This window comes from Idiotropiscis lumnitzeri, chromosome 8 (assembly GCF_059441095.1).
Source record: "Idiotropiscis lumnitzeri isolate Australia: NSW breed Sydney's pygmy pipehorse chromosome 8, RoL_Ilum_1.0, whole genome shotgun sequence".
NCBI classification, from domain to species: domain Eukaryota; kingdom Metazoa; phylum Chordata; class Actinopteri; order Syngnathiformes; family Syngnathidae; genus Idiotropiscis; species Idiotropiscis lumnitzeri.
In genome coordinates, this window is record NC_142398.1 from 19,335,232 (window position 1) to 19,362,463 (window position 27,232).

The 27,232-nt window shown below is 42.0% G+C and overlaps 3 protein-coding genes across 9 annotated transcripts in view; 2 read left to right on the plus strand and 1 right to left on the minus strand.

Moving 5' to 3' along the window:
* Nucleotides 1-513: 513 nt before the first annotated feature.
* Nucleotides 514-4,079, plus strand: LOC148332610 (pannexin-1-like). Of its 2 annotated transcripts, none has more exons than XR_015844583.1 (6): nt 514-849; nt 2,031-2,152; nt 2,395-2,594; nt 2,705-3,209; nt 3,302-3,430; nt 3,591-4,079. XR_015844583.1 is itself a non-coding variant. In XM_088301769.1 (6 exons), the coding sequence occupies exons 1-5, from the start codon at nt 669-671 to the stop codon at nt 3,415-3,417; spliced, it is 1,146 nt and encodes a 381-aa protein (XP_088157895.1). In that variant the 5' UTR covers nt 514-668; the 3' UTR covers nt 3,418-3,430; nt 3,591-4,079. The 2 variants fall into 2 exon arrangements, 1 of the variants encoding a protein (XP_088157895.1); XM_088301769.1 differs by having other exon boundaries at nt 3,280-3,430.
* A 597-nt stretch (nt 4,080-4,676) lies between these two features.
* LOC148332611 (nuclear distribution protein nudE homolog 1-like) lies at nt 4,677-8,753 on the plus strand. Its single transcript, XM_088303728.1, has 9 exons — nt 4,677-4,838; nt 5,147-5,263; nt 5,439-5,592; nt 6,021-6,169; nt 6,261-6,397; nt 6,867-7,040; nt 7,185-7,270; nt 7,382-7,536; nt 7,980-8,753. Exons 2-9 carry the CDS (start codon nt 5,178-5,180, stop codon nt 8,071-8,073), a joined length of 1,035 nt encoding a protein of 344 aa, XP_088159854.1. The 5' UTR covers nt 4,677-4,838; nt 5,147-5,177; the 3' UTR covers nt 8,074-8,753.
* A 424-nt stretch (nt 8,754-9,177) lies between these two features.
* myh11a (myosin, heavy chain 11a, smooth muscle) overlaps nt 9,178-27,232 on the minus strand; it is a 28,655-nt gene continuing 10,600 nt past the window's right edge. For 2 of the 6 annotated variants that reach the window (XM_088302374.1, XM_088302375.1), the window contains 38 exons: nt 26,859-26,886; nt 24,191-24,290; nt 24,036-24,062; nt 22,192-22,284; nt 21,988-22,051; nt 21,728-21,826; nt 21,375-21,518; nt 20,881-20,976; nt 20,571-20,689; nt 20,307-20,459; nt 20,039-20,212; nt 19,784-19,957; nt 19,278-19,679; nt 18,889-19,010; nt 18,719-18,788; nt 18,478-18,638; nt 18,273-18,381; nt 18,046-18,177; nt 17,724-17,930; nt 17,472-17,609; nt 17,275-17,398; nt 17,015-17,186; nt 16,371-16,583; nt 16,078-16,222; nt 15,755-15,961; nt 15,567-15,671; nt 15,334-15,486; nt 15,004-15,252; nt 14,708-14,920; nt 14,355-14,567; nt 14,103-14,264; nt 13,683-13,811; nt 13,254-13,342; nt 13,059-13,182; nt 12,767-12,975; nt 12,010-12,118; nt 11,744-11,916; nt 9,178-10,676 (listed from right to left, as the gene is read on the minus strand). In XM_088302374.1, coding sequence (XP_088158500.1) covers nt 10,550-10,676; nt 11,744-11,916; nt 12,010-12,118; nt 12,767-12,975; nt 13,059-13,182; nt 13,254-13,342; nt 13,683-13,811; nt 14,103-14,264; nt 14,355-14,567; nt 14,708-14,920; nt 15,004-15,252; nt 15,334-15,486; nt 15,567-15,671; nt 15,755-15,961; nt 16,078-16,222; nt 16,371-16,583; nt 17,015-17,186; nt 17,275-17,398; nt 17,472-17,609; nt 17,724-17,930; nt 18,046-18,177; nt 18,273-18,381; nt 18,478-18,638; nt 18,719-18,788; nt 18,889-19,010; nt 19,278-19,679; nt 19,784-19,957; nt 20,039-20,212; nt 20,307-20,459; nt 20,571-20,689; nt 20,881-20,976; nt 21,375-21,518; nt 21,728-21,826; nt 21,988-22,051; nt 22,192-22,284; nt 24,036-24,062; nt 24,191-24,290; nt 26,859-26,886 — 5,528 coding nt within the window. In that variant the 3' untranslated portion in view covers nt 9,178-10,549. Of the gene's footprint in view, nt 10,677-10,983; nt 11,013-11,743; nt 11,917-12,009; nt 12,119-12,766; nt 12,976-13,058; nt 13,183-13,253; nt 13,343-13,682; nt 13,812-14,102; nt 14,265-14,354; nt 14,568-14,707; nt 14,921-15,003; nt 15,253-15,333; nt 15,487-15,566; nt 15,672-15,754; nt 15,962-16,077; nt 16,223-16,370; nt 16,584-17,014; nt 17,187-17,274; nt 17,399-17,471; nt 17,610-17,723; nt 17,931-18,045; nt 18,178-18,272; nt 18,382-18,477; nt 18,639-18,718; nt 18,789-18,888; nt 19,011-19,277; nt 19,680-19,783; nt 19,958-20,038; nt 20,213-20,306; nt 20,460-20,570; nt 20,690-20,880; nt 20,977-21,374; nt 21,519-21,727; nt 21,827-21,987; nt 22,052-22,191; nt 22,285-24,035; nt 24,063-24,190; nt 24,291-26,858; nt 26,887-27,232 lie in introns of all 6 variants that reach the window. The other 4 variants (XM_088302377.1, XM_088302378.1, XM_088302379.1 and 1 more) reach the window with 4 other exon arrangements.

The following is a 27,232-nucleotide window of genomic DNA, read 5'->3' on the forward strand; positions in this document are numbered from 1 at the left end:
CAAAATTAAATACTAATTTTGACATATGATAGATAGATAGATAGATAGATAGATAGATAGATAGATAGATAGATAGATAGATAGATAGATAGATAGATAGATAGATAGATAGATAGATAGATAGATAGATAGATAGATAGATAATATTCAGTCAAATAAATCAATCCAATAACTTCAATTGATTTCAGTGATTTTTTTTTATTTATCCACATATTAAATAGAGATAAACTTGTCTTAAACCATCACCTGCCACAACCAGCCATTACATGCTTTATTAAACATCCTTTATGAAGACGGACATGTTCCTCTTCCGTCCATTCATTTTCATACTTGATATAGTTTTGAGTATATTTTCACCTGTAATTGTATGTTGTCCAGAGAACAATGGTCTTTACAGTCACGTATTCTTAGGTGTAAATTATAAATATATTTCTGCACGCGTAATCTAAATGTCAGCTGGTGTTCACTAGCGCTCCCTGGCGCCTGTGGTGCGGTTTCTACAATAACGGGACAACAGGTTCAACCGTCGTCCCACCGGTGAATGGAGATGCACGAACAATAGAGACTCAGAGTTCTGTGCTTTATTTGTCCACTTCGGCTTCATTTGGACACATGATTTAAAAGATATCTACTTTTTCCCCATCCATTTATTATCGTCTCCGTGCACCATGGCGATTGCCCACGTAGCAACGGAATACGTTTTCTCGGACTTTTTGTTGAAGGACCCCACTGAAGCAAAATACAAAGGCATGCGACTGGAGCTGGCCGCGGACAAAATAGTGACGTTCCTGGCTGTGGGACTACCTTTGTTTCTCATCTCGCTCGCTTTTGCTCAGGAGGTGTCCGTGGGTAAGCGCCTCTTTAAGAAACGTGTGAATGTCTTCAGAACACAGATTCCTTGTTCAATTCAAATGAAAATAGACATTCGTTATTTAAACAAAATGCATTACGTATAGCGGTACAATTTGCAATATTTGTTTTTCTAGAGGATTGAATGAAATGCTGGCGTGACGTAAGGCTCCACCCTTTTACTTAAATCACGCCCAGACAGTAGCGGGACACGTTTCGGCTGCGGCATGTCCCATTCTTAGTCGATTGAGTCTAAAGGTATGACGTCTATCGTGTGAATGAGCCATGCATTTAGACATTCCCCATGAGCTGTTCAACCATAATCTTCTCACAAAGCCCACAACAGTAATTGCCAAAGTGAGCAGGTTAGAATCTACACAGCATCACCTTGCTGCTTTATTCAGACAATCATAAAGTGCCACGCTTTATGAATTCGTCAACTCAGGGAGGGCCTTTGTGATTAATTACCAGTATTTCTTCACCTTGCCAAAAATTACAAATGTATGGTTCCAACTTTGTGGGCCAAGCCCCATTTCTGCTGTCATGATTCACCAAAGCAGGTCAATAATGAGTTTCCCAGAAAGACACCATCATCTTGTATAATGTCTTCCTAGAAGATTGGAAAGATCTAATGTACTATTGTAGATGTTCTTACATTTCCCCCCTGCAGGTTATAGACCGGAGTCAAGTTTCACTTCGTGCTGCTTATAAACCAAGGTCTCAGCATATAGTGTAGCTAATTTGATTTATACCATCCATCCATCGTGTTTATTGCTTTCCTGTCCAGGGTGACATGCGAAGAACCTGGAGTCTATATCAGCTGATTTGAGGCAGGGCCTGCCCCTGACTCACAGGGCGGACTCCACATAGTGACAAACCACCATTCACACCAAACATGTTTTTGTGCTGTTTGGCCAGTATTAACCACATATGAAGATTATACCAAAACCTCAGACTGCTAGAAATTAAACTGCAGTGCATTATAGCGCAAGCTAGCTATTTCTAATATTGTGATTATCGTATAAAGAAAAAAAATATTAGCTTTCAGTATGGTACAGCCCAGTTCAACACCAATACACATAACCACAATAATAAATACAGTTATAATTTAACCTTATTGCATCAGTTGGATGTATAAAGGGAACATTGTTATTTAACGTTCTTATTTTATATTCCTTCAGGTACACAAATCAGCTGCTTTGCTCCTACGAACTTCTCGTGGAGACAGGCAGCGTATGTAGATTCCTTTTGCTGGGCAGCAGTACAACAACAAGATGACGGTTCACAATTATGGCTTCACAAGGTATCTGCCATCTACACAATATTTACTACTAGGGGAATTATTATTCCTGCACCTATGTACTAATTATTTGGCATACTATACTGTTTATGCCACAGCTATTAGATGATGTCAATCTATCATTAAAGTGATGGTACAATAATTTCTCATGATCACATCCTCTTGAGGACATGCAAAATTCCAGAATTTTTCCATCACGGACCCTGAGAAGTTGAGTATATGTGCTTTCTCTCTTTTTCGTGTAGTTCTTTCCATATATCCTTCTGTCGCTGGCCATCCTTGTGTACATCCCTGCCCTTTTCTGGCGCTTCACTGCAGCCCCACATCTCTCCTCGGATCTCAACTTCATAATGGAGGAGCTGGATCGCTTTTATAACCGGTCCATTAAACTGGCAAAGAATTTGGCATCCTTGGATGCTAAGGATGTTTCACAGGACACACAAAGGTAAATAACCAAATATTTCCATTTTCACATTGAAATATTTGAACAAGAAAAACGTGTTTATGCATGTAAGATTTTGTTCCCCCCTTTGTGCCGTGTAATCTTCTCTGTAGCAGCGCTCTGGAGTTGGCTGAGGGTTGCTTCAAATACCCTTTAGTTGAGCAGTATCTAAAGACCAAGCGCTTCTCTCACCGCCTCGTCGTCATGTACTTGGCATGCCGGGGTTTGACTCTGCTCATCCTGCTGCTCGCCTGCCTCTACCTGGGATACTACATCCGACTGGCCTCTCTTACCGATGAGTTTCCTTGTGACCTGCGCACGGGGGTGCTGACCAATGACAGCAGGTTACCTTCAGCCGTCCAGTGTAAGCTTGTGGCAGTGGGAGTCTTCCGGCTACTCAGCTACATCAACCTCGGGGTTTACGTACTGCTCACCCCACTGGTGGTGTACGCCGCTGTCGGACCCGCTCGTCAGAGTTCCAACTTCCTCCGGCCTTATGAGATTCTGCCAGGCTTTGGTGCTTTAGGAGTCATCACGCCCTTCTACAATGACCTCAGCATCTATCTGCTCTTTCTGCAGGAAAACCTAAGTGAACTGAAATCCTTCAAGTGCCTGCAGGTGAGTCAGTTGATAACCGTAATAACAATTTAGTCGAGAGTTGAACTCATTTCACGTGTGTAATGAACAGGTGCTTGTGTTATTGCAAGAAGCTGCCGATGAGGGCTTTGATACCATGTGCCTACTGCGAACTCTGGGCCAGGTGAAGACGGACGTGTTGGATTGTAAGAAGGCATGTCCACGAGACAAAGCGAAGGAGGTCACATAAAAATTCCACCGAGGTAAGGAAGAATACAGAGTACAGTAAGATTCCACATTGTGAAGGTACAATATATTGATGTATTGCTTTTGTACTCCAATGTAATTGTTTGCTTACCCCACTGAGAAGTTGTCATAACCATAATGGTGCAATGGTGCTCTTTTTCTCTTTTTCTCTTACAGCCTTGTCTACCTCATTAAGCAAGCCCTGTTGTGAACAACAACTGACCTGATGTCCACTGGTGGATTGGAATGTGATAAATTTAAAATAACTCCTTCAATACATTTTCATCACTTATATGTTCCTTGAATTGACTGAACTATGTTCTCATGACTTTGTTTTCCACGAGTTGCACCTAATCCACTGAGAAACAACTAACAATTACATTGGCAGTCGGATTATAACACCGTGCCCTAGAAGTTAATATTTCTGCCTCACACCACTGAGGTTTGGGCTTTGAAGATTGGCTCTTGCTTCTTCCTTTTTTTGTTTTTTAAATCAGTGGTGTTTATTTATTTATTTTATTTCTACGTAGTACTGTATTCAATCTTAGGAGTCAAAACTAAATGTTATTATTTTATTGGCATTGTAACAACTACCGTATTGATGGGATTTTTTAAATGATGCATAATTTAAGGCTTGTAAAATTCACCAAACAACATGTGCATGTTGTAACAGAAAATAGCTTGATACAGTATTGGAATTATGGAAATAACATGAATGAAATGACCTGCTTGTAGTGGAAGCGCAATAAAAACTGTTATTTACTATAATGGCATTTTCATTAATCATCGAATTAATGGATGGATGGATTTCCAAATATTCAAGCAAATATATTCTGCTTCGCACACATTTATTTTACGCCATAAACCATGAAAGACGACATTTACCACAATTTCACTGATTTTTAGAACCATTTGAATAACCGCCTGCATGCCCTGATTATTTTTCTTTTTAAATAGCAACGTTTGTCATCATAGATATATGTCTGATTTATCGAACAAACAAATCCGTGTCACAATCGGTAAATAATTCGACGCTTTATGATTAATGGAAGGGACGGCCGGGGTCTCCCGGTTCAAGATGGCGACACGGTCTGCATGTCGTCAACCAACCAAGGATCCCTATGGATATCGCTCATTGGAGCATATACGACGCCAAATACAAACCGCCCACTCCAGATATAAGAACGATTTGATTGGTTGGATATTCTTCTACTGTCGTCCTTCTAGACCAATAGTGTCTCGGATTTCAAGCTTTGTTTGTAGTTGATTGGGTGGTGGAACGGTCGTGTAGTTTTGAGCTGGCGGCGAGTGAGCTAAAGTAAGTTTGTTGGAGCTAGACGTATTATTAGAAAACATGCACGAGAACGCTTAACCGGGACTATAAATATTCAGCTTAATACATTTTAACATTTCCCTTGCATGCAGGTGAGTCTATTTAAAACTACCGTTTAACTTGGCGTCGGGAGAGCAATGATTGTGTGCTAAGCTGGCTAAGCTTGTAAGCCATAATGTTTACTCACAAATGCTACAATCGTTTTCTCTTCCCAAAACTAGTCAACATTTCCTCATGTTTTGCATTTATTTAGTGTGATTTTTTTTAAGTGTTGAAAATGATATGTACATTCCTCGACTTCTATTAGCGTGTTAGCATCCGCAAACAGCAGGGGCGGTGTTGAAACCAAAATATTGTTAAACATGTTGTGGGGTGAACTTTTATTTATTTATTTTTTTAGCCCGGCTCCTTAATTACGATCATCCCGAGACATGGGCGAGCCAACAGCACGCAACTTTGCCACCCTACAAGAGGAGATGGACTTCTGGAAGGAACAGGCAAATAGACACCAGCAGAGGTAATATTGTCACTATATAATCCTAATACATACACAGCCCTTAATAGATTACTATGATATGGTTTGCTTGTATTTATTCACTCACTTACTCAAAGTCTTGGGTCGTGATCTAAAATGTAACAATCATCAGTGGTGCATGGAGGTTGATCTTATTTTGGAAACGTGTTGTCTTTAGGTCAGATGAAGCTCAGGAGGAGCTGCAGGAGTTTCAGCAGATGAGTCGAGACTATGAAGCCGAGCTGGAAGCTGAGCTGAAGCAATGTGAAGCTCGGAACAAGGAACTGCTCCAAGACAACAGCAGACTTCGTATGGAACTGGAAAACATTAAGGTTTGATTGAGACGTGAAACTGGATATGCGTGTCAACAGGTGTCAAAATGCTGCATTGATGATGAAATCTGGATGCTCAATTAAAAAAAAAAAAAGAAGAAAAGACAGAGATCATCGTCACAGTGATTTACAAATCTGAATTTCACTGATGAGATGGGCGAAACAAACACCTTTCAAATCTGTATTTTCTTCCGTTAATTTCGGCGCACTGCGGCTTCTCCCGGAGCAGTTTTGTGGGTTTGCTGTCCGAAGTTTTAAACACCGTTATATGCCGGTGGAGCATATAAGTACATCCAATTGCTACATACCGTTTTTATCATTGGCACATTGGCTGTTCAGTTAAAAAAAAAAAAAAATCTGATATTTTTTATATGTTCCTCATGGCAGCCCATATGTCACATAATATCTCTAAAATATTTTTTTTTCAGGAGAAATTTGAGTGTCAGTACACTGATAATTTTAAGCACATCTCCAATCTGGAGGAAACTTTGGCTGAGACAACAGCAGTCAAAGATCACCTGCAGAAATATATCAGAGAGCTCGAACAGTCCAACGATGACCTCGAGAGGACCAAAAGGTCAGTACCTAAATCTCAAGTCCATAGGTTTTGCTGTTAAAAAATAAATACATAAATGGAGGGCTCCGAAATCATCTCTGTTGCAATCCAGGGCGACCATCATGTCTCTGGAGGACTTTGAGCTGAGGATGAACCATGTCATTGAGAGGAATGCTTTTCTCGAGAGCGAGTTGGATGAGAAGGAGAACCTGCTTGAGTCTGTTCAGAGGCTTAAAGATGAAGCCAGAGGTAAAACACTTGAGCTATCTCAGTCAGTTTGGTGCAATCTCAGCCTTAGTAGCCGTAAATGATCACTTCCATTTCAATATACAGAAATCAAGACACACCCACAGATATGTTGGAAAAGCTTGTATTTTTTTTTTAGAGCAGGCCCGAACAGATGAACGGCATCTCACTTCATTTTACATGGTAATTTTAGTTGAGTACATTTGAATATTCCTCCCACTAACCATAGGTGACTTGATTATTCGTGTGGTCACTGAAGAATAGATAAAAAGTCGTCCGTCTCATTTGTTGCGCATCTACATTTTAACCCGGTTCTTTGGTCACATTCACACGACATCACGAGTGAAGCCCCAACAAACCGCAAAACAATTATTGATTCATTCAGATGCTCACTCACCAACGTCAGAGGCATTTGACTTGAAACGGACGGGTTTGCAGCTTTAAGTCTGTCCGACTCTCCTGTTTGACGTAGATCTTCGCCAGGAGCTGGCGGTGCGTCAGAAGGAAAGGCGACCATCAAGCAGCATGGGCAAAGACCCCGATCGGCCAGACCTTCCATGCTCCGTTAGTAACCCCCCCACCCCCGTTACGCCGTCCAAGCCACTCAGCTCATTTGCCACACCCCCTGCATCCAGCATCCGGAGAGGTGAATAGGGATACTTTGCTTATGTTTTCCTAAATTATTAATTAATTAAATAAGTGCATTGGATACGATATGTAGGAAGATGAAATAGTATTTTCTTTTATTTTTGTATTTATTTATTTTTATTTCACCTCTTGTTTTTGTCAGGTGATGGTTTACCAGGTACTCCTCTCACAACATCTGCAAGAATATCTGCACTGAACATTGTTGGGGAGCTGCTGAGAAAAGTTGGGGTAAGATGTTTTATTTAATTTAATTTTTGTATCATTTATCTCCCGATTGTTTTGTGTCCATTCCATAATGAAGTTTGTGATATATGAGGACGCTTTCTTTGTTGGTGTCAGAATTTGGAGTCCAAGCTGGCCTCATGTCGAGACTTTGTGTACGACACATCGGGCCCTCGACCCGCGCTTCCACCCGCCCCCGCTAGTCCATGTGGTCTCGATGGGGGGGCTGACATCCAAGCAAGCAGCATGAGCCCTCCTCCACAGTACGACAGGTGAGAGATGCTTTTATGTGGTTGATACTCGAGCTGAACAATTTTGAAAACTAATTCAATTGCGATTTATTTCGCTTTTTTTTTTTTTTCCAATATTGCGATTTAATGCCTTATTTATTTATTTTTTTTACAGGCGCTTAATCCGATTCAAATCGACAATGCAACATAGAACAACATTTTCAAATCACATATTGTTGATTATATAATATAATTTGAGTTTGTCAAGGGGGTTTTTGCTATTAGATTATTTTTAGAAAATTGTTCATCCTACTTTTTACATTTTCATCGTAAATATTTTATGTTTATTTTTTGCTCTCTTGGTTCTCTTTTGATTGTGATGAAGTCATGACACTAGCAACTGGCAGATGATGAAATTTGTGATGCAGTGACAGTGGGGAGTTGAACATACGGGTGTCTTACAACTATTTGTGCTTGTCTTGTAGTTTAGTGAAGCGGTTAGAGTTTGGACCAGCACCCCCGCGTGGTGTTTCTCAAGGTGCACAGTCTCCACAGGGAGGAGTCAAGATGCTGCTGTGAGGAACCCCCAACTGAACTTTGAACATTGAGTTCGTTGAACCTGAAAACCACTTTCTTTGCTCCTCGCTCCAAATGATGTGTGGAATTCTGCTGCCTCAGACGCACTTATATCATGGGATGCGACGCACTGTTTTTTTTTTTTTTTTAAACGTAACATCCACACTCACTCCTGTTCATGTGGTGAGGAGCTTCAAAACAACACTGCCTGAATGTGAGGGATAACTTCCATGTAACAAATGTTACGGATGTGTAAGTGACCATCATTTCAGGACCATAAAATGATCTAACAACAATACAAGGTTGCCGTTTAAATACAAACCAAAGCTGTGATAAGGGAAATACATGTTTTCAATTTGTTAGTTTTTATTTTTGTATTTAATTCTTTGAAGCTTAAACTTTAGGACTAATCAAAAGTGGCATCATTTAATTTTCATGTGTGATGCAGTGGAGCTTGATTTTTGGGGATATCACAGAAAAATGTTGCTGCCGGGGTTTGGTTTTAAGCCAGTGCTGCCTTCCTCCACGTTATCCGCTCTTTTTCTTGAATTGAAGTGTCTGTTTAATGTTGATTAGCACACTCACTCTACTGAATGTAACCATCATCGTTCTCTTAATAACTGTGGACTCACTGTGGGGAGGAAAAATAAAGCAATAATTGATCAGGTTGTGTATATTGGAAAGTCCGTTTCCTTTGCCTTTTTTTTATTTTTTATTTTGAAACAGGAATTAGACTTAATAAAGCTTTAACATGGCCGTTTTGTCCCTTTGAAATGGTTTCTGCTTTTACTTCAAGAGTGTTCAGTATAGCTGGGCACTTGACCCTTTTTTGCCAGTCAGTCCCCCGCGCTCCGGCCAGTATCTCTGTACCGTTCTGGCCTCGACCCTCTGGCCTTATACATAAAAATCGTTGGCCACCGATCACCCCAAATAAAGCGTCCGTGCATGATGCCGCCCAGGGAGAGATGCTAATGGCCGAGGTTTACTTGAATTTACGATTCCAATCTGCCCTCAGGACGGACTGCCCAGCTAGCCGATTAGCAAATATCTGTGCGGTGACCGCCCAACATCCTTGCTTTTGCATTCAAAGGAAATAATTTCTTTTTTTTGTATAGAGTTTTATTTTTTTTAGTGCAGGTGGTTCAACAATTAGTAGAAAGAAATTGTGCAATGTAAACATCAGTTGATTACATAACTGCATGTATTGGACAGTCGAGGGTGATTAGCAGGGACAAATCTCAGAAGGCAGAATGAATTGTTGACAATGGTCCAAGAATGCAGCAAATTGTACAAGAATGTGACCCTAAACCTTTGATAACATTTTAAGTGTAAATGTATGAAGTAGTTGTCGTACAAAAAATGTAATAGCTGAGTATTAGGGTACAAAAAAAAAAAAACAGACTGGGAGTAGACCGCATCTACATTTCCAATCTAATACGTCAACAGCAGTCACAGGCAAGAAGACAACCGTAGCTGTAGTAGTTCTACATTTACACAAGGTGACATACTATCCAAAGGTGGCTCTGCTGGCAGGTTAGCACGGTAATTAGCGGCTCCTATCGTGTACAGAATGTTGCATTATTAGTCATTTAGTGCAGCACAAAATGGTGTAAATAAAAACAGGAAATCACACAGCAGTGAAGCCACCAAATAACCGCCTCGGTTGATGTTTTTCGCTAATCTCTTCGATTTGTGTCAAGAAAAAGTGCTCTGAAACTAGAGGACAGATCAGTTAACTTCTAGAAATGGCAGAAAAATCGACGCTACCTGGCCCCTTGAAAAGAAACAAACTGGATTGCATGAAGATTAGGGCAGTGCACTGAATTACCAGGAAGTGCTTCTCGACTCCTTCCTACAAAAAATTTTTATACGTGTAGTTGTGGATACGATGTTGCTCGATTGCAGGAAGACTGAATTGACTTGCATCAAAGCGGCTGGAAGAAGTGATTATCACCCAGCAGACTGCGGAGTTCCGATTTGGGTCGGTCTCCGATCTGGTCAGGATACACATTCTGTGCCCGAATATGAGATCAGCTGACCACATGAATTTGATCTCGGAACAGGTTTTAACATTGACGGACTTTTTTTTTCTTTTCTGGGATGGGCATATTCCAAAATGACACGACACGAATCATTTGGTTTCTAATAGTAAAACATTTCCACATATAGTTGATACCTTCACCCCATTGAGGAACTTTTGAGTGTGCAATCCTCTGAAGTGCAGCTCTCAATACAAGCGCTCGGCTGAAAATACATCTCTGCTTGGTAGAAAATGTGGTGACATTGTATTAGCTTACTTAAATGATATCAAGTGAATGTTAATCCAAACAAAACAGTGTGTGACTTTCCTTTGGCCAGGCAGTGTGTTTTTTTTTAAGTAAGGGGCAACAGGGAGGGAAGCAAAACGTTAACCTCAATTTTCAAGAGGCAGTATTGTCAGAAGATTCTGATATCCGCTGAGTTGGCATCGTCTCATCTCTCAGTCTGCAGACTTTCCATTGAAATCACTTGGGGAGTCCGCCTCCTCCTCTGACGCATCCTCAACCGCCCTCCGACCTCCGCCCATACGTCGAGGAGCGCTGCCAAAGGAGGGCTCATTTCCACGCCTAAAAAGTCACAGGCACAAAAACACGCGGCAGGTACATGAGCGAACGAGTCAGGGAGAGCTTGCAGAGCAGTTTTCCTCGGATGCGGCACATGGCGAAAAAGAAAAAAAACGTAGGTGGTACACAGGTAACGTGCACGGATCATACTGTACGTATATTCTGGCATTTCAGGAAAGCTGAAGAATTTCAGTTTGAAAGTTATTGACAAATTCTCTTGGTGGGCTCAATAAGTTAGAAAGAAGAGGAAATGAAGTTGGGGATTTTGTAGAGATAATGAGGAGACAGTAACTTTTAGATGTAGCGGTACCTGCTGTGTTCTTGAATTAGAGGTTTCCTCTGGAATACAAAAATACACACATTTGTATCGCCTGAAGAGTTGATTTGATGTACTACGATGTATTTGTTAACAGAAAACATTTTCATCCAGTAAAGGAGCTATAAGAAAAATATTTGTACCACAAATTGTACAGAATCACACACGCCGTTCTACAATTTAACAGTGGTGGACGGTCAAGGCCTTCGCTGCTTCAAAATACCAGTAGCTCGCACTATTCTTTTCATAGTCAATATTATTTTATTATTAATCGTGCAGGCATCTTTTCTGCAAAGTCAACCGGCTTTCAGATTTAATAGACAGTCGCGATAGCCAATCAGATCACCAATTGGTTACAGTGAGCCTCCTCGCTGGCCTTACGCTGAAGGTGACGAACGAGTTTTGTGATTGGATACTCACTCGTGAGGGGGCAGCGCTATGTGGAATCAACACACCCGGAAGTTGTAACTGGCCACTGTTTGAAAACCTAAACTATATTCTTGCTTTTTTCAACCGCAATGGCTGAAGGAGAGAATTTAATTGCAGATACACTTGCGAGGCCATTTTCAAGAAGGCACTCTCGGTTCAAAATAGGGCTAAAAGCACACTGACTTGCCATTTTTAAATAAACAATGCCATCTAGAGGACTCAAACGGTACAAAAACTGGTTCACGTAGCAAATTTGAAGCTTCATTTTCCCGTCGCTATCAAAGAGCAGAAAAAAAATGTGTTTATGACTTGAAACTATTCCTACCTGAGTTTGCTCTTGAGAGAGTTGACCTCACGGCTCATGGCATCGTTGGCCTCGGTGGCTTCATCCAACTCCCGCTGCAGCTTCCTGCGGGCGGCCGTGGCTCGCTGAGACTCTTCCTCCGACTCCTCCAGCTGCCTCTTCAGCTGCTTCATGCGCGTGTTTGCCTTCTCCGCCTGGCGAGGATTTGATCGAGGGAGCATTCAAGTCAAGGGTGAGTCACTTCTGCTACCCGAGAACCAAATTTCTTGGTAAACATCTGACCCGACCTGGTCTTTGTACTGTTCTGCCTGTTTCCTTTCATCCTCCACCTGCATCATAACATCCTTGAGCTTCTTGTCTTTTTGGCGCACACTCTTGGCAGTCGCCTGCTTTTCCCTGAAAAGGAAGACAAAAGCTTGATGTTATTCCGTTTAAACTGGACAATAAGTCTGCAAGGAATTGAGATTGGACTGGGGGAGTTGCAGGTTTGAGGCCTGCTCATGATTTAGCCAGGCACTTGTGATGCTGACTGGAGAAAGGTTATTTGGCTTTCTCAGTACTGCAGCAACAACATTACAAAAATAAATAAATAAATAAATAAAAATCACTGTAGCATGTTTTTTAATTCTTCAATAACCTCTGTTTTCTTTTCTGGTGGCTTTCTTTCTGGCTGAAATGCATCACAGGATTCCTAAAGTGTATAGTTTGACGTGCAATGTCCATCTTGACTGAGGATTAGGTTAAAAAATGTTTACTTGTTTTGTAAAGGTCGTTTTTTTGATCCTCGTGGTTTAGTTTTTGCCCTGACATTGTAGTTCAATAAAAGTTCAGATCTGTGTCCAAATGATGTATATTGTATGTTTTCATAAATATATATATATATATTTGCAAGCAGCATCCTACAATTCTAATTTTGCTTTGCCAATTTGGAGTAGTGCATAGAAAAATACACTTTTTGAAAAGGCGGCAAGAATATTTTCAGGATTATGATGCGACAAAGAAAAAAGTATTGCCTTGGTTATCGGGTGTTTCCCTGTCTCTGACCTGTTCTCCTGCTCCAGCTGCTCCTCCAGTTGGGCCACCTTCGCCTCCAAAGCGGCAATGGAGGATTTGAACTTGGACTTGACCTGGTTCTCCATCTCGCTGAGCTTGGCCTTCATATCCTTGTTCTGGCGCTCCATCTGCTGCCGGGCGCTCTCGTTCTTCTGAGAGGCCGAGCGCTCCGTTTGCAGCTCGTTGTTCATCTGATCCACCTGTGGGGAGAATGCAATTTGGTATCAGGTGCGCAGACCTTCCGGCGAGGCTGCTGTAGACGTGATCGAGCTTCTACTGCAACCTGTTGTGTGCTCTTCCTCAGCCGGTCGTTGAGGATCTCCATGTTGCTCTGCTCTTCTTCGAGTTCCTCTTCCAGCTGGGAGATCTTAGCTTCCAGGCGACGCTTCTCGTCGGACAAGGCTGACCTACGTACGAGAAGCACGTGTGCGGTCAGATCGGATCAAATAATTCTGAATAAAGACAAAGCGTGACTGACTTTCCAGAGGAGTTGCTCGCCAGCTCGTCTGCCAGCTCGTCCCTTTCAGCCTCTGCTTGCTTTCGCGCCCTCTCGGCAGAGGCCAATTCCTAAAGAAGCATGATATGAAACACGGGTTGAAGCCTTTATTTTGGAACGCCGCTTTTTGAAAATGTGTGGTTTTAGTTCACGTGTCATCAGCTTTAGTATAAGTTGTTTTTTTTTGTTTTTTTTTTTACATATATGAAGTATTTGTCAAGTGCAACATACAATTTTCAAACAGCTAACCTTGGTTCATCTGTAGCTACGGATGTAAAACATAACCAAAATAAATACATTCAAAATCATCTAGTATTGATAGCCAAAAACGAAAATGAGGGACATTTTGACTATAATTAGTTTTTGTTAGCTTTAGCATTCCATAGTGTTGTTGCCTGCCAACATTGTTACCTCCTGCAGCTGCATCAACTCAGCTTCCAGGCCCTTGGCTTTCTTCTCACTGTCCTTCGCCGTAGTCAGCACTTCCTCACGGGCAGCACGGGCATCTTCCAGCTCCCTCTGGAAGTCTTTCATTTGGGCCTGGTTGAGAAGGGGGAATCACACACCAGCATCAGAATAGTTTTATTTGAATACATGTACCCATAATAGCCTTAATTTTTTAAACTGGACAATTTAGACAATTCTAAAAATTGATTTGTGGAAAATGTTTGCAATACAGCACTTGAAGACTTATTTGCCAAAGAAAACAGAAGCCTGAGTACAAAGAGAAAACCCATACGCAGACAGATGGGCGGATTTTACACGGAAAAGGCACAAGCCATCACAGATTTAAACCCAGAAAGCTTCACCAAATGTGTAAAACAGTGTCACCTGAATCTTTCGGAGCTGCTTAATGGCCTCATCTCGTCCCTTATTGGCTGCATCAATTTGGCCCTCCAGATCTTTCATGTCGGTCTCCAACTTCTTCTTAGCTGCTGCTGCTGAGGCCCTCTGCTTACGTTCATCCTCTAGCTCCGTCTCCAACTCACGGACCTGCAAGGTGCGCAAGGTGTTCGATTTCTAATGCGATGGGAGTAACTTCCCGTGTGAGGCGTTGCAAGGGAGACAAACGTGTTTCCTCACCTGCTTGACCAACTGTCTTTTCTTTTCCTCTCCCATCTCATCACGTCCTTGCAGATCCCTCTCAAATTGGGCCTTCAGAGCCTGCATGTTGACCTCTAGGCGCAGTTTGGCATCCTCAGCCGCCTGCAGCTCATCCTCCAGCTCCTCCAGCTGAGTCTTCATCTCCTCCACCTGGGCCTCCAAGCCCCGCTTGGACTTCTCCAGCTCATGGACCTGACCACAACGGAGTATCAAATTCACAACTATGTGATGACGCATTCATTTATTTATGTTCGGGATCGAGGATGAGCCGGAGCCCATCTCAGCAGGGCAGTGATGATGCATTCAGGGACACGCTGAATTCTAGCTCGTACATTTTTCCCAACATCATCCTTTGAGCTGATCAGATCCTCCATTTCCACTCTGAGGGCCTTGTTGGCTCTCTCCAGCTCCTCTCTGGAATCCTGGGCTTCATCCAGAGCCCTGGCCAGGGACAGAGCCTTTGTCTCCTTCTCTCTGGCCTCAGCCTCGGCTCGATCTCGCTCGTCTGCGTATTTGCTAGAGATGGACTTCTCCTCCGCCAGCATCTGGAGGCCCAAAAACCACAAGCAAATGAGGCAAGATGTCAAAGCGGTTGTCAGGTAGCGGTTTAATGGCAACAATGACAAACCTGGTCAAACTTCTTTTGTTTCTTCTCAAGGTTTGAAACATTCTGTCTCTGGTTGTCAAGATCCATCAGTGTGTCCTCCAGCTCCTGCTGCAGACGGTTTTTAGTCTTCTCCAATTTGTCGTAGGCAGAACCTTTCTCCTCAAACTGGGTGTTGGCTGCCTCCAAGTCTCGCTGCAGGCGTTTCTTGCTTTCTTCCAGAAGCTCAGCGTTCCCGCACATTTCCTCCAACTTTTTCTTTGCATCTGACAGCTGTTAAAGAAGAAAAATAAAATGCACATTTTTTTCTGCCTGTCTGACAGTTTGATAGCATCGCTAGCGTCAGTCTCTGACCTGGATGTTGAGCGTGGAAACGTGTCTCTCAACATTCCTCTTGGCCTCCATCTCCTCATCCAGCTGCTCCTGTAAACTGTTCTTGTCATCCTCTGCCTGTCGAAGCTTCGTGGAGAACTGCAACTTCTGTCGGGTCTCCTCAGCCAGCAACTCCTGTGGGCACCAAGCAGGTCAAAGGTCAGACCGACACTCAGCCGCTTCCTATCACAAAATTGAAGTTCGACTGCAGTAACCTGTGTGTCCTGAAGTTGGGAGCTAAAGCTGGAAACATCTTTGTTCAGTTTGATGTTCTTGCCCTCAGCTTCATTCAGTAGGTTTGTCACACTCTCCAGTTCCACCTGTGGGAGGATTAACAAGTATTTTTTTTTTAGGGATTTTTACAGTGTAGCATTTTTAGAGTCGACGTCACAAAACTAATTACAGTGATCTTAGAGCAGCGTTCTCCCAGTTCCGCCTTCTGCTTCTCACTGTCATTGAAGCGGGATTGTAAATCTGTCACTTGACCTTCCAACTTCTTCCTCTTGTGCTCCCCGTCTTGTTTGGCTTGAGCGAGCGAGCGCACCTCCATGGTTAATTCAGACGTCTCCTTCTCCAGGGCTTGTTTGGCCTTCTCCAAGTTTGACTTGACCTGGTAGTGGAGGGACGTTTTGGCTTTATTTTAAACAAGTCAGTCATACGTTACAATAATCCAAGAAAAAATCCATTATCGGTAAGTACTAATGTGTGAAATAATGGAGTAATTACTCGTTTAGACTGTTCCAGTTGCTCGGCGAGCTCCTCCACAGCCTGCGTGTGTTTCTGTCGCATTTCATGTATCTGGGCTTCATGGGTCCGGTTCTCCTCCTCTATGGCTCTCTTCAGTGAGGTCACCTCTTGCTCACGTTTGGCCCTGCAGAACAGAAGATTATATTATATCAAATTTACTAGAAAAAAAAGTGAAACTTGTGCTTGTTCGCATGTGTCTTAAATTTTTTTTTCTTTCTCTTTGCTCTCATTTTATGTTTTGTGAAAGTATGAGTGTGTGAACTCAGTGTGACCTGAGTTCCTGCTGGGTGGCAGTGCTGTCCAGGGTATCCTCAAGCTCCGATTTAAGAGCCTCCAACTCTTCTCCCAAGTCACGTTTGATCTTTTCTGCTTTGTTCCTTGCTGCTCTCTCAGAGTCGAGGTCTTCCTGCAGGTCAGAGATGTGGCCCTCCAGCTCACGGATTTTCTTTAGAGCGTTGTTCTTTTGCGCCGTCTCATCTTCTAATCTATATAAAGGAGGAAACTTGTTTAAAAGACTGGTAACTTAATTAGAGTCAATTTTTGGGATAGAGGATGGAGGATGAGAATTCTCTAAAAAAGGACGGACTCAGCAGGGGCGGGAATGGGTTTTCGTTTGTCCCTTTATCATCCCAAGTACTGTGCATATTTGCACATGGAGCAGAATGAAATCTTTTTCTGAGAGTTCAACTGAGCAAGAGAGCGAGCGAGAGCGATTCATCAAGAAATAACATCCTCAAACGTACAACGATCCATAAAAGGTATGTTAGTTCTCCTGCTGCCTGAAAGTCAACTTGCATCATTGACATTTTCCTTGCCCTGTAAATTGCGAGCTATCCCAGATAGTTTGAGATTCGTTTTGATTTTGCCCATGTTGAAAAACAGAACATCTGAGAAAGAACTCATCATGAGACTTGACCTGGCCAAGGAATTCTGTAGCTCCTCCTCTTTTTTTGCCAGCTGGGCTTTCAGGTCAGCAATCTGTGCCTGCAGGTCCGCGAGCTGCTCCTGGAGATCATTTGACTCGGCCTCTAACTTCCGCTTCACCTTATCCAGCTCCTGGCGAGCCTTTTCCTCTTTCTTCAGTCGGACTGGAAGTCGAGCGGAAGGCGAACGAATCAACAAACACTCAGTAACAAAATAAGTGTGAAAATTGTGATGTTTCTAAACAATGATTACCCTCCAGTTCTGATATCATGGACTCATGTTTATTTTTCAGCTTTGTGAGGTTCTTCGACTTCTCCTCTTCTTCAGCCAGATTAGTGCTGTAGTCCGCAACCCTCTCCTCCATTAGCTTTCTCTCCTACAAAAAATAAATATTGTGTCTAAACTGCTGAGCAATTCAAACGTCACGCTGTTTTTTTTTTCTCATTTACCTTCAGCAGCTTGTTGTTATGATCTTCCATCACCAAGATGTCATCTTCAAGCTTTTTAATCTTTCCTTCACAAGTGACCTTCTCCAGTTGCAGCTTTTGTCGCGCATCCTCCTCCTCTTCTAAATGTTCTTCCAATTCCTACAACAACGAAGAGATAACAAAATACTCTGCATGCTTGCTTTTCCTTATATTTGAAAAGAGAGACGGCAGATAACTGACAGCAAAATGAGCACAACATTAAGGCGAAGCTACCTGCATCTGCTGTTGCATCTTCTTCTTTTCCACCGTCAATGTCTGAGAACGTTCTTCCTCTTCGTCGAGCCTTGCCTCCATCTCGTGGAGAATTTCCTCCAATTCCTGCTTCTTAGAAGCCAAACGCACCCTCATCTCCTCAGCTTCTGCGTACAACTCTGTCTCAGCCTGAAGCTGCTCCTGCAGCGCATTTCTCTCCTCCAAAATCTGCCGCAAATTGACAGTCAAAACCAGAGTCAACCTGAGCACTTGATGTCGAGTAACCCTGCGAGTGAGTGATAAAAGGGCCATACGCGCTACGTTTATGTCATTGGTCATTTACCGTTGTGTGCTTCAAGGTGATCTCGTTCAGCTCCGATTCGTACTTTACAGCATTTTCTTTTGATTTCTGCAGCTCCTCCTCCTTTAGGCTCATCTCCTCCTCCTGTCGCGTCACTTGCAGAAGAGGCTTAACCTTTTGGGGCATGGAGGAATATTAATTGAATATTGAGAACTTTAACTATTCAGGAGAAGAACCCGAGTTATGTGGGCCTATATGGACATGCAGACCTTTGTGAAGAGTCTCCACCACTGCCAGTTTCTAAGTTTGAGGTAGGCGGCACAATTCCTCTGGATCACTTTCATGGCTGTGAGTTGCTGCTGTCTCTTAGCAAATGCCCTTAAAAATGATAAATACATGAAAAATTGGATTTCACTTCACTATGCAGTCTTGCCGACAAATTAGAGTCTTGCTCTAAGGCATGCACGTATGTACTTTCTGGCCAGGAAGCCTCGAGCTTGGGCCTGGAAGGCAATGATGATCACAGTTATCTTCAGGTCTCGCTCTTCCTCCAGCTGGGCCAAAACACCTGTGCGGAAAAATATTTTGCTCTGCCCGATTCTGTACAGATTTGGATCCAGATCCAGATGTTTGATCTATATCGAAAGACATTGATAACTGTCATTGTAAGCTTAAATTCAAAACGGCAATTTTTAACGGACGAACACTTGTTTACCATGAGACAGCAAGCTTGTTTTCCATCCATAAAACCTTTGGGAATAGCACTTGCGGCCAGAATCTCATAGCTTCAAGAGAAAGGTTTACAGAAATTGTAATTGAATACAAAATGATAGTAGTAGCGCTGTAGTGGTTAGCGATAGTTAGCTGTCATCTGATCTAACTCACCGCTGGCGAAACTCCTGGAAGACAATTCGATTCGGGAATCCTTGTCGGCAGATTCGAATCCCCTCCAGCACGCCATTACACCTGAGCTGCTCCAGAACCAGGTTGGCATCCAGCTTCCCTGCCTGAGGAGAACATTAATTGCGAGGGAACTTAAAGAGTTGACATAGAGGACATATTGTGGAAACAAACAAGAACAAAATATTGACCACAACAGAGTTTAGAAACCTCTAACGACGTAGCATCAATAGGTGTGCCTAAGGCTTTTGTCACAAAGACTAGTTGGTAAAACACATTTGTAATAAATGACACATTGTCTGATTCATGGTAACAGGGATCTGAAGTAAATAATGTTTTCATAAATAACACTTCATGCAAATATTTTTCTTTACCCTCTTCTCGTGGTTTGGAATGATGCATCTGACAAAGTTGGGCTGGGTGTTGTGCAGTGTGGTCATGAGTTTGGCGAGGGACTCCTTGTAGAGCTGTCCCACCGTGCGGAACATTCCCTTCTTGGTCTTTGATCCACTCGCCATCGAACTGTCGGACATCTTGGCAATTGTGTCAAGACCCACCACTCTGTCGGCTGAAGCACACAACACGTCAGTCACCGAATCGTGCACAACAGACAAAAGTACATTTGATCCTTTTCCTAATGCAGCCATATCAGTGATCTCACAATCTTTCCAAAGGTCTTGCACAAAGGAGCTAGAGGAGTTGTTGAGCAGTGCTGTGACGTTGTCATTCAGAGGGTCCATGTTCTTGGTCAGCCAGGATGTGGCGTTATAGTCCACCTACAGGAAAAAAATGATTTAATTATATTCAGCAGTCCTGGAACAGCCACTCATAAATCATAACCCTAATCATATCTTAATATTTAAGGATCTCTTATCGTCACCTTTCCAGCATAGTGGAGAATAGAAAACTCAGTCTTGTCTTTTAGTTGTTTTGGTTTTGCAAATTTAACATGGTTTCCTTGGGTGCTCATGAGTTTTTCCACAAAGGAGACATCTGTGGCTTTGGGGAACCAGCACTCTTCATCCAGCAAGGCCAGAATGCCTGGAGGGTTGTTCTGCAAACAGTGTGTAGAGATTTACATGAAACCACACGATGAGGAAGAAAAGCAGGTTGTCACTGTCTCAAGGCTACTCACCGGCCTCTCAATAAGCTCTATACAGGGCTGCAGGTCCAAACCAAAATCGATAAAGTTCCACTCAATGCCTTCTCTCTGGTACTCCTCCTGCTCCAAGATGAACATGGTGTGGTTGAAGAGCTGCTGGAGCTTCTCGTTGGTGTAATTGATGCACAGCTGCTCAAAGGAGTTGTCCTGCAACAGCCATGAGAGAGAGTCGGGAATGCCCATCGTCCACAAACGTTTTTTTTTCTTCGTCACATTAAATATTAGGTTCACGTGTCCATACCTCAAATATCTCGAAGCCAGCGATATCGAGGATACCCAGGAAGGAGGCCCCTTGACGCTTGGTCTTGTCCAGGGCTTTGTTGACTCGGCCTAGGATCCAGCGGAACAGGCGCTCAAACACAGCCTTTGCCAGGGCTTCGATAGCAAAGTCAGCCTATGAAGTGCACACACACACACACACACACACACACACGCGAGCACATAGATGCATCAAACTCATAAAATGTCATTTCTTATATTCCTAGCAGTGCACGCGGTGTAGTACCTGCTCTTTGGTCTGGGCCTTTTGCACCACCTCTCTGCCAACTTTGATTCGGGGCGTGAGGATGGCACGGGTGAAGTCTGTCACATTGATACCCTGCAGGTGACACACCTTCTGAGCCGCTACAGAGAGGAGGAATATATGTATTACACAATAATAACTTAATAAATAACTGGGTCTTTTATTCCATTTTTAACATTTTCTTGTTCATTTCATGCTTCTCTGAAGTGGGATGTCGTGTAAAACAACGTATGTCTTCATATCTCAGTTTCATACCACAAAATGATAGGAAAGACAAAACATCATATCCAACCTGTGTTGTCAGGCATGGTGGCCTGTTCTTGGTTCCTTTCTTTCTTAAACTCAATGTTTCCAAGCTGCATGACCGTTGAACACACTTTCAGCATATCTACAGCAACACAGTCACAGTATTGATAGGATGCATGCGTCCATCCATCCAATCATCAAGCATGTTTTTGGAATGTGGGAGGAAAACCTATGCAAGGGGAGAACATGCAAACTCCACACAGAGGATGCTATAGACAATAGAGTTAAAAAAAAAAAAAATAAAAAGCAATCCGATATGCATTTAGTTAGCCCTTATAAATTAAGAAGCTAAAGAATTAGTCACCTGTTAGCGGGTTACTTGATTTAGGCTTTAATCACTTTCAAATTCCTTGATTAGATTGATAGACTAAAACAGTTAAAGCAGATGACCCGAAATTAGATTATACATTTGCGAACGAGTGGGTATGATCCTTGGACATGATTCTTAAAAGCAAACTAGTTAGATTAGATTTGCGATACCAATTCGCTCCTCATCCGTAAAGCCCATGATGGTCATGGCCTCCATCGTCTCCTCGTACATCTCATCATCCTGCTGGGCTGGGATCTGGACGTGGCCCGCGACTAGAAAGCGGTAGTTACTGAAGGGCTCCAGAAGAAGCTCCTCTAAAAAGACGACAACAAACAATAAAGGACATTGATCTCTTTCAGGTTTACTTTAGCAGTTCTTAATGTTAGGACCTTACAAATGTACAGGATTAACATTTCGAAATGACTCACTGAGAAGTAATGATATGCCACATAAAGTCATGGTCTCGAGTCGTACGTGTCCCTGTCAAAATTATCATCTACAAATCACATTTTAAGTGCATTACCTCGAACTTTGTCCTTGGCTCCGGCAATCATATAGTAGAAGATATGGAAGGCTCTTTCTATTTTCGCCTGTCGGATACAACGAGACTTCTCCAGGAGGTCTGAGAACTCGCTGATTAAAGAACACAAATAAATTCATCGTGTGTCTAACTGTGAAGATGTCTTCCTTAATCTTTGTGTGTTAATTAGTCGGCCATATCACCAAGTCCTAAATGAGATACAAGTTCATTTTCACTCTACAGATTAAAACAATGGAGGATACAGGTCTCAATATTAGCGCCAACAATGTAGCCTGTCACATCAAAGTTGATTCGGATGAATTTACCCTGCGTGAAAACAATAAAAGAAAGAGTTAATAGATGATATTATGGTTCTTACAGAAAAGACAAGGTGAAAAAAAAAATCGTGCAACAGTCGATACAATTTTCAAGCTCTATTTTAATTGTGACATCTAAGGAAACCTCACAAATCGAGAGGAGTTGTCGTTTTTGATGGTCTTGGCATTCCCAAAAGCCTCCAAGATGGGATTGGCCTGTAGGAGCTGTTTCTCCAGCTCTCCCTGGTGACAACAACATTTATATAACGTTTATATAATTACTTTTCCCCCTCCCAGGATATTATTCACGTGTGTCGAGAACAAAAGACAATAAAGACTCGGAAAGCCTAAAAAAAAATATATTCTTACTAATGAATCTAGAACTACCTGCATGAAGTCAACATTTCAGAATTCCTGTAAGTTATGTAACCAACATCTGACCTGAGGTTTGGAGGCAAATGAGGGGAAGCTGATATATAAACAGATAAGGAGGTCAGGTTGGTTCAGCTGAAAATAAAAACACCAGCACATTGCTTCTGTGGAATCCTCCGAGTGAATACATTTCTAAGTGCATGTTGCATGTGTTGGCAAACGACAATGCTTCTGATGAACGCTTTCTCTCAGTGTCGCATCTCTAAACGTGTGGCAGGGCGCTGCTTCATGAATGTGAATGCCTTAAGTTAAAAATATTTTTCAACAGACTCGGTCAGTCATGAGCCCTTAGAATCATCATCACATCGTTTTCCCCTTCACAACGCCGTTGGTCTGGAGGCTCATGGGGGGGAAATCCGTAAAATTAGGCAGACCCCTCCTTAATGTGAATTGAGTTAATCCACTGGATCAAAGGGCTCTGTCAGCTTTGAGGCAAGGTCAGACCCTCTCACCCCATCTCAATGACTGCTTCAAATAACGGTTTATCCGCTGAAATGGACTAAAATGATCAGACGGGTGGCAACGACTGTAGCCCGGTTGCGAATAGTGATGTGATGATGATGGAACATGTGCAACATGGTGGTAGATCTTGTAAAGCTGAAAAAGATTGACAAGATACAGACCATCTGATGTACTGAAGATCAGAGCTATCAAAGCAGAAAGGATTGTCTCGCTCATTTAAGCTCCTGGGATAGGCCACTGGAGAAGAGAAAATGAGAAATAGAGCACAGCAGAGTAGCAAGAAAGAGAATGCGATAGCTAGCTTGCAGCAAAGCTTTTTTTTTTTTGTATTTACTGAATATTAAATCCAGGGGAGTCTAACTAAAAACGAGTCAAAAAAAGAATTTCGTTCAGGCGAGGACCATGGGAAGATGTTTTTTTTTTTATTTTGTAAACCTGACTTTGGTATCGGACTGCATCCTGTAGCTGTCAGGTTCTTTAATCAGTGTATAACCGCTCAGTGTATATAATATTGCAATATATATATATATATATATATATATATTTTTTTTTTTAAGATGGCCAACAGTGAGTGACAATTACCAACCACAGCACTAAACTAAATGCATCAGGTCAGAACAGAACTCTCCTGCAACGTCAGGGCAAAGCGAGGAAGAGCAAGAGGATGTGTTCGAGACATGAGAGGAGAAGATGGGCATGCTCACACTGTGCACATTGATCGGTGAGAGACCCTTTAACTGCTGAGGAGGCTGAAAATCATCACCGCAGGCAGGGAAAGGGTGTTCACTGAAGATGTTTGACACCAAACTCAACATTGTAAACCAGCAACACTAGTCGGCCCTCACGGGGCATTCTGACGGTTTCAAAAGTGACTACGAAGTACGACGATCATGCAAATCCACTCTCACTGGGTAACACAGGAAAAAAAACTAATGTTAGGGGAAACACTCTCTTCCGTAAGGATTTGAACCTTAGTGTTGAAAAACGGATGTCGAAAAAAAATTGTTCTTTTGTAACTGAGTGACACTATCTTCATGCACTTTTAAATCTCAAGAAACAGCAAACACAAAAACACACTTCAGGCAATCCCCTTTACTCACGTAGGCAAACTGTGATCCTGATTGTTGCTATTTGGAGGAAATGGCGATATACAGAATTAAAGTGTGCAGCATCCTTAAATACATTAAGAGTGAGGGAACTGGCTGACAGACCCTTACTTTTCATTACAGCGTGGTCACTTTGCATGCGTACTTACAGCACTGCTGTCCTTCTTGCCTTTGTGTGACGAGGCCACTACGGCCAAATACTGGATGACTTTCTTGGTGTTCTCTGTTTTGCCAGCGCCAGACTCCCCACTGTGGAGGAAAAAGATGTCACCATGAAACAGTAAAGAGGATAAAAAAAGGAGTGTTACCTCACTAGAAAGCAGACGAGCAATTAAGGTTTAGTTCTAAAGCAATTCATTGTAAAACTGCGACATATTTAAACGCAAGCACACGAACGCTCATCCCGTTTTCCCTCCATAAAATGCGGCCTGTGATCTTTGATACTTAAGAGAAAGTCAGAGTTGAACAATCCTAGAGCCAACAGCCATCTAAGTCATGGCTCCATAAAAGGTATGGGAGGCTCCGTGTTAGGGCTTGCGAGCTCGGAGAGTATTCAATCCATTTTTTCCTGTTCTCATCTGGCATGGACCCACAACATCCAGACATCGTGAGAGTAGCCACTTGTGTGGATAGATTGTAATGGGACTTTTACCACCACATGGTCCATCAAACTGAATCCATGTACTCCTCAGTATCAGATGAATGTTCGTAAAAACGGGTCACAGCATTAGGTGCACTTAATCTGATTGATGAGGTGTATCAAAACGTCGCCAAATAAGGACCATAATGCTCCCTATAATTAATGGTGTCTCGTTAAAAAACTGTTTTTTGTTCTTTACATTTATAGTACTAAATGAGGTAACTAAAATGAATGAAATACGACAAAAGGCTATTATGGCATGTTACTACAGTAAAAAAAAAAAAAAAAAAAACGCTGAAAAAAAATATTTAATTGATCCTCGATGGTGATTTGGCAAACCATAATGCAAATACCGTATTTTTCCGGACTATAAACCGCTAATTTTTTCCTAGATTTTGAACAATGCAGCTAATACAACGGCCAAAAAAAAAACAAAAAACAAAATCAAAGACATCATCATATAATTTGTTCAATGATATCAGAGCAAAACTATGACAGAAACCCATTTAATGGCCATTTAGAAAATGAGACCATATTGCCAGATTGTTTTGTTTTTTGTATGGCCAGCAATTTTTCCAGAATAAGTGATTTTTTTTAAAGGGGAAGTCAACCCAAAAATGTTTTTTTGCAATAATATGTTTTAGGCCCCCCTCACTGGTCGAATCATCGCTTTATGATTAATATTGCGCTTGTGGAATATGAGTTAAGCAGTAAACTCCAGACGTTTTTTGACGTAATTCTCTTCTGGCCGCATGGTTTCATCTCCGCATAAATCTGTTTGCGTCTACTTCTAAAACCGGCTTTAATCTGATTCATAAAACATTTTATGTTTCAATGGGAAGTAAACTCATTTTAGATGCACAAGTTTCCCAAGAGACAACACACAATATGAAGCCAGTTCTGTGATTCCTGCTGTAAAAATAACGCTTGAAAGTGCACATGCAGCGGATAGAGACACACACACACACACACACATGCAAACAAAAGCGCACGTCATACATGACATTCCATGTACTACACCAGAAACATTTCTACCATATAAGGCACCGACGGCCTGCTGCGCTTAAGAGCAGTTGTAGTTTTAACTGAAATGGTAATGTTGACAACTTGGGACATTACTGGGCAAGTGTTCAGCTCTCTTGTGTCATTCCACGTTATCAGTTTAAAGTATTTTAAATCACACGTCACACGGGTGGGTTGGATTTTCTTATATTAATTTAACCTTGTGTATCCCAAAGTGTTGACTCTGATCCTCGCTAGTGCAAAAGCAGTTTTCTAACTTTTACACGCACACATAACAAGCACATGTAACAAACCCTGAGCAAGATGAGGAAATGGACTGATTTTGATCAAATTTTCTACAGCGTCCTGGCATCAGCGCTGCAATTTTGAAGGAGAGGAAGTCTCGAGGGCATCGCGGCATGGGGTTGAAGAGTACTTCCCCTTGTGATTGGAATGCTAAGACGAGAGTGTAAAAAGCTTTTGGGGGGTTGGGATTTTGCTTTTTAATGCCAATTCAATGGAATGGAACTAAAACAATCAAGAATGTGAAGTGTCATCTTTTAACCTTAACGGAACTCCTCCTATCCCAACTGTACATATCATACATGTATAAAAGCACAAAATACATGAAGAGATTTTCCCAAGTTTGACTGAGAACATAACACAGTTAAAAACAAGAAATAAATAAATGCATCCCATGTGATCCAAAGTTTGCTAGACAGCTCGTCTCTAGGTGGCCACTTCAGCTGCCAACAAATAGCTTGAAACAAATAAACAAAAAACATGGTGGCCAAACTATAGGGAGGCTAATCTGGTCTTCCAATCATTAAAAAAGGCCAAACTTCCGGACCAAAGGTCTGAGTGGAAAGTCATTGGGGAGCACTGCAGTCGCTTAAAAGCATTTGCAAAGGGACTCTGTGTATACAAATATCATTGCAAATTGAGTATTTTTTGACGAATCAAACAATTTATGTCCCTTCTTTTATTGCAAGATCACAGTTTTACAGTAGTTAAAGCCTCTTTCCTTTTGGTTGGATTTTAATTTATGCTAGCATTTTGAACAATCCGTACGTAGGCAGTGCAAAATGCAACCACACACACACAGCCTTGCGTGTGACATCATGGAAAAAGTTTAGGGCAAAAAAAAAGTTGGAAAGTGCCAAATCTTTACTTACGTGCAAAGAATGGATTGGTCCTCACGATCTGCAGACACAGAAATGTAATGACTTTTAAAATGTGTTGCAAATTTTCAGTCCCTTATGTTTGAGTGAGTTGTATGTATACGTTCCGTTATCTTTACACAGCAATACAAGCGACAATTAGAGCGTCCTAATTATCAATTGACGAGAATTAACATTAAATATTGGATATACGTATTAAACAGACTTCTTGAGCAAAGTTTACGTTTGCATGAAAGACTAACGGAAAAATGCAGCAAAGTCATGACTGAAGTGTTTCCATAGCTTAGTTTTTGCTCCGCACCACTCGACTACTCTCCCATGTAAACTGTGAATACTTTGGCACTGGGCAAAAAACAGTGCGCACCGTT

Bases quoted from the DNA above. Each gene is read 5' to 3' on its own strand.
- LOC148332610 (XM_088301769.1), top strand. From the start codon at position 669: ATGGCGATTGCCCACGTAGCAACGGAATACGTTTTCTCGGACTTTTTG. The intron at 850-2,030 runs GTAAGCGCCTCT...ATATTCCTTCAG, and splicing joins TGCTCAGGAGGTGTCCGTGG to GTACACAAATCAGCTGCTTT. The intron at 2,595-2,704 runs GTAAATAACCAA...TCTTCTCTGTAG, and splicing joins GTTTCACAGGACACACAAAG to CAGCGCTCTGGAGTTGGCTG.
- LOC148332611 (XM_088303728.1), top strand. From the start codon at position 5,178: ATGGGCGAGCCAACAGCACGCAACTTTGCCACCCTACAAGAGGAGATG. The intron at 7,271-7,381 runs GTAAGATGTTTT...TGTTGGTGTCAG, and splicing joins AGCTGCTGAGAAAAGTTGGG to AATTTGGAGTCCAAGCTGGC. The intron at 7,537-7,979 runs GTGAGAGATGCT...CTTGTCTTGTAG, and splicing joins CCTCCTCCACAGTACGACAG to TTTAGTGAAGCGGTTAGAGT.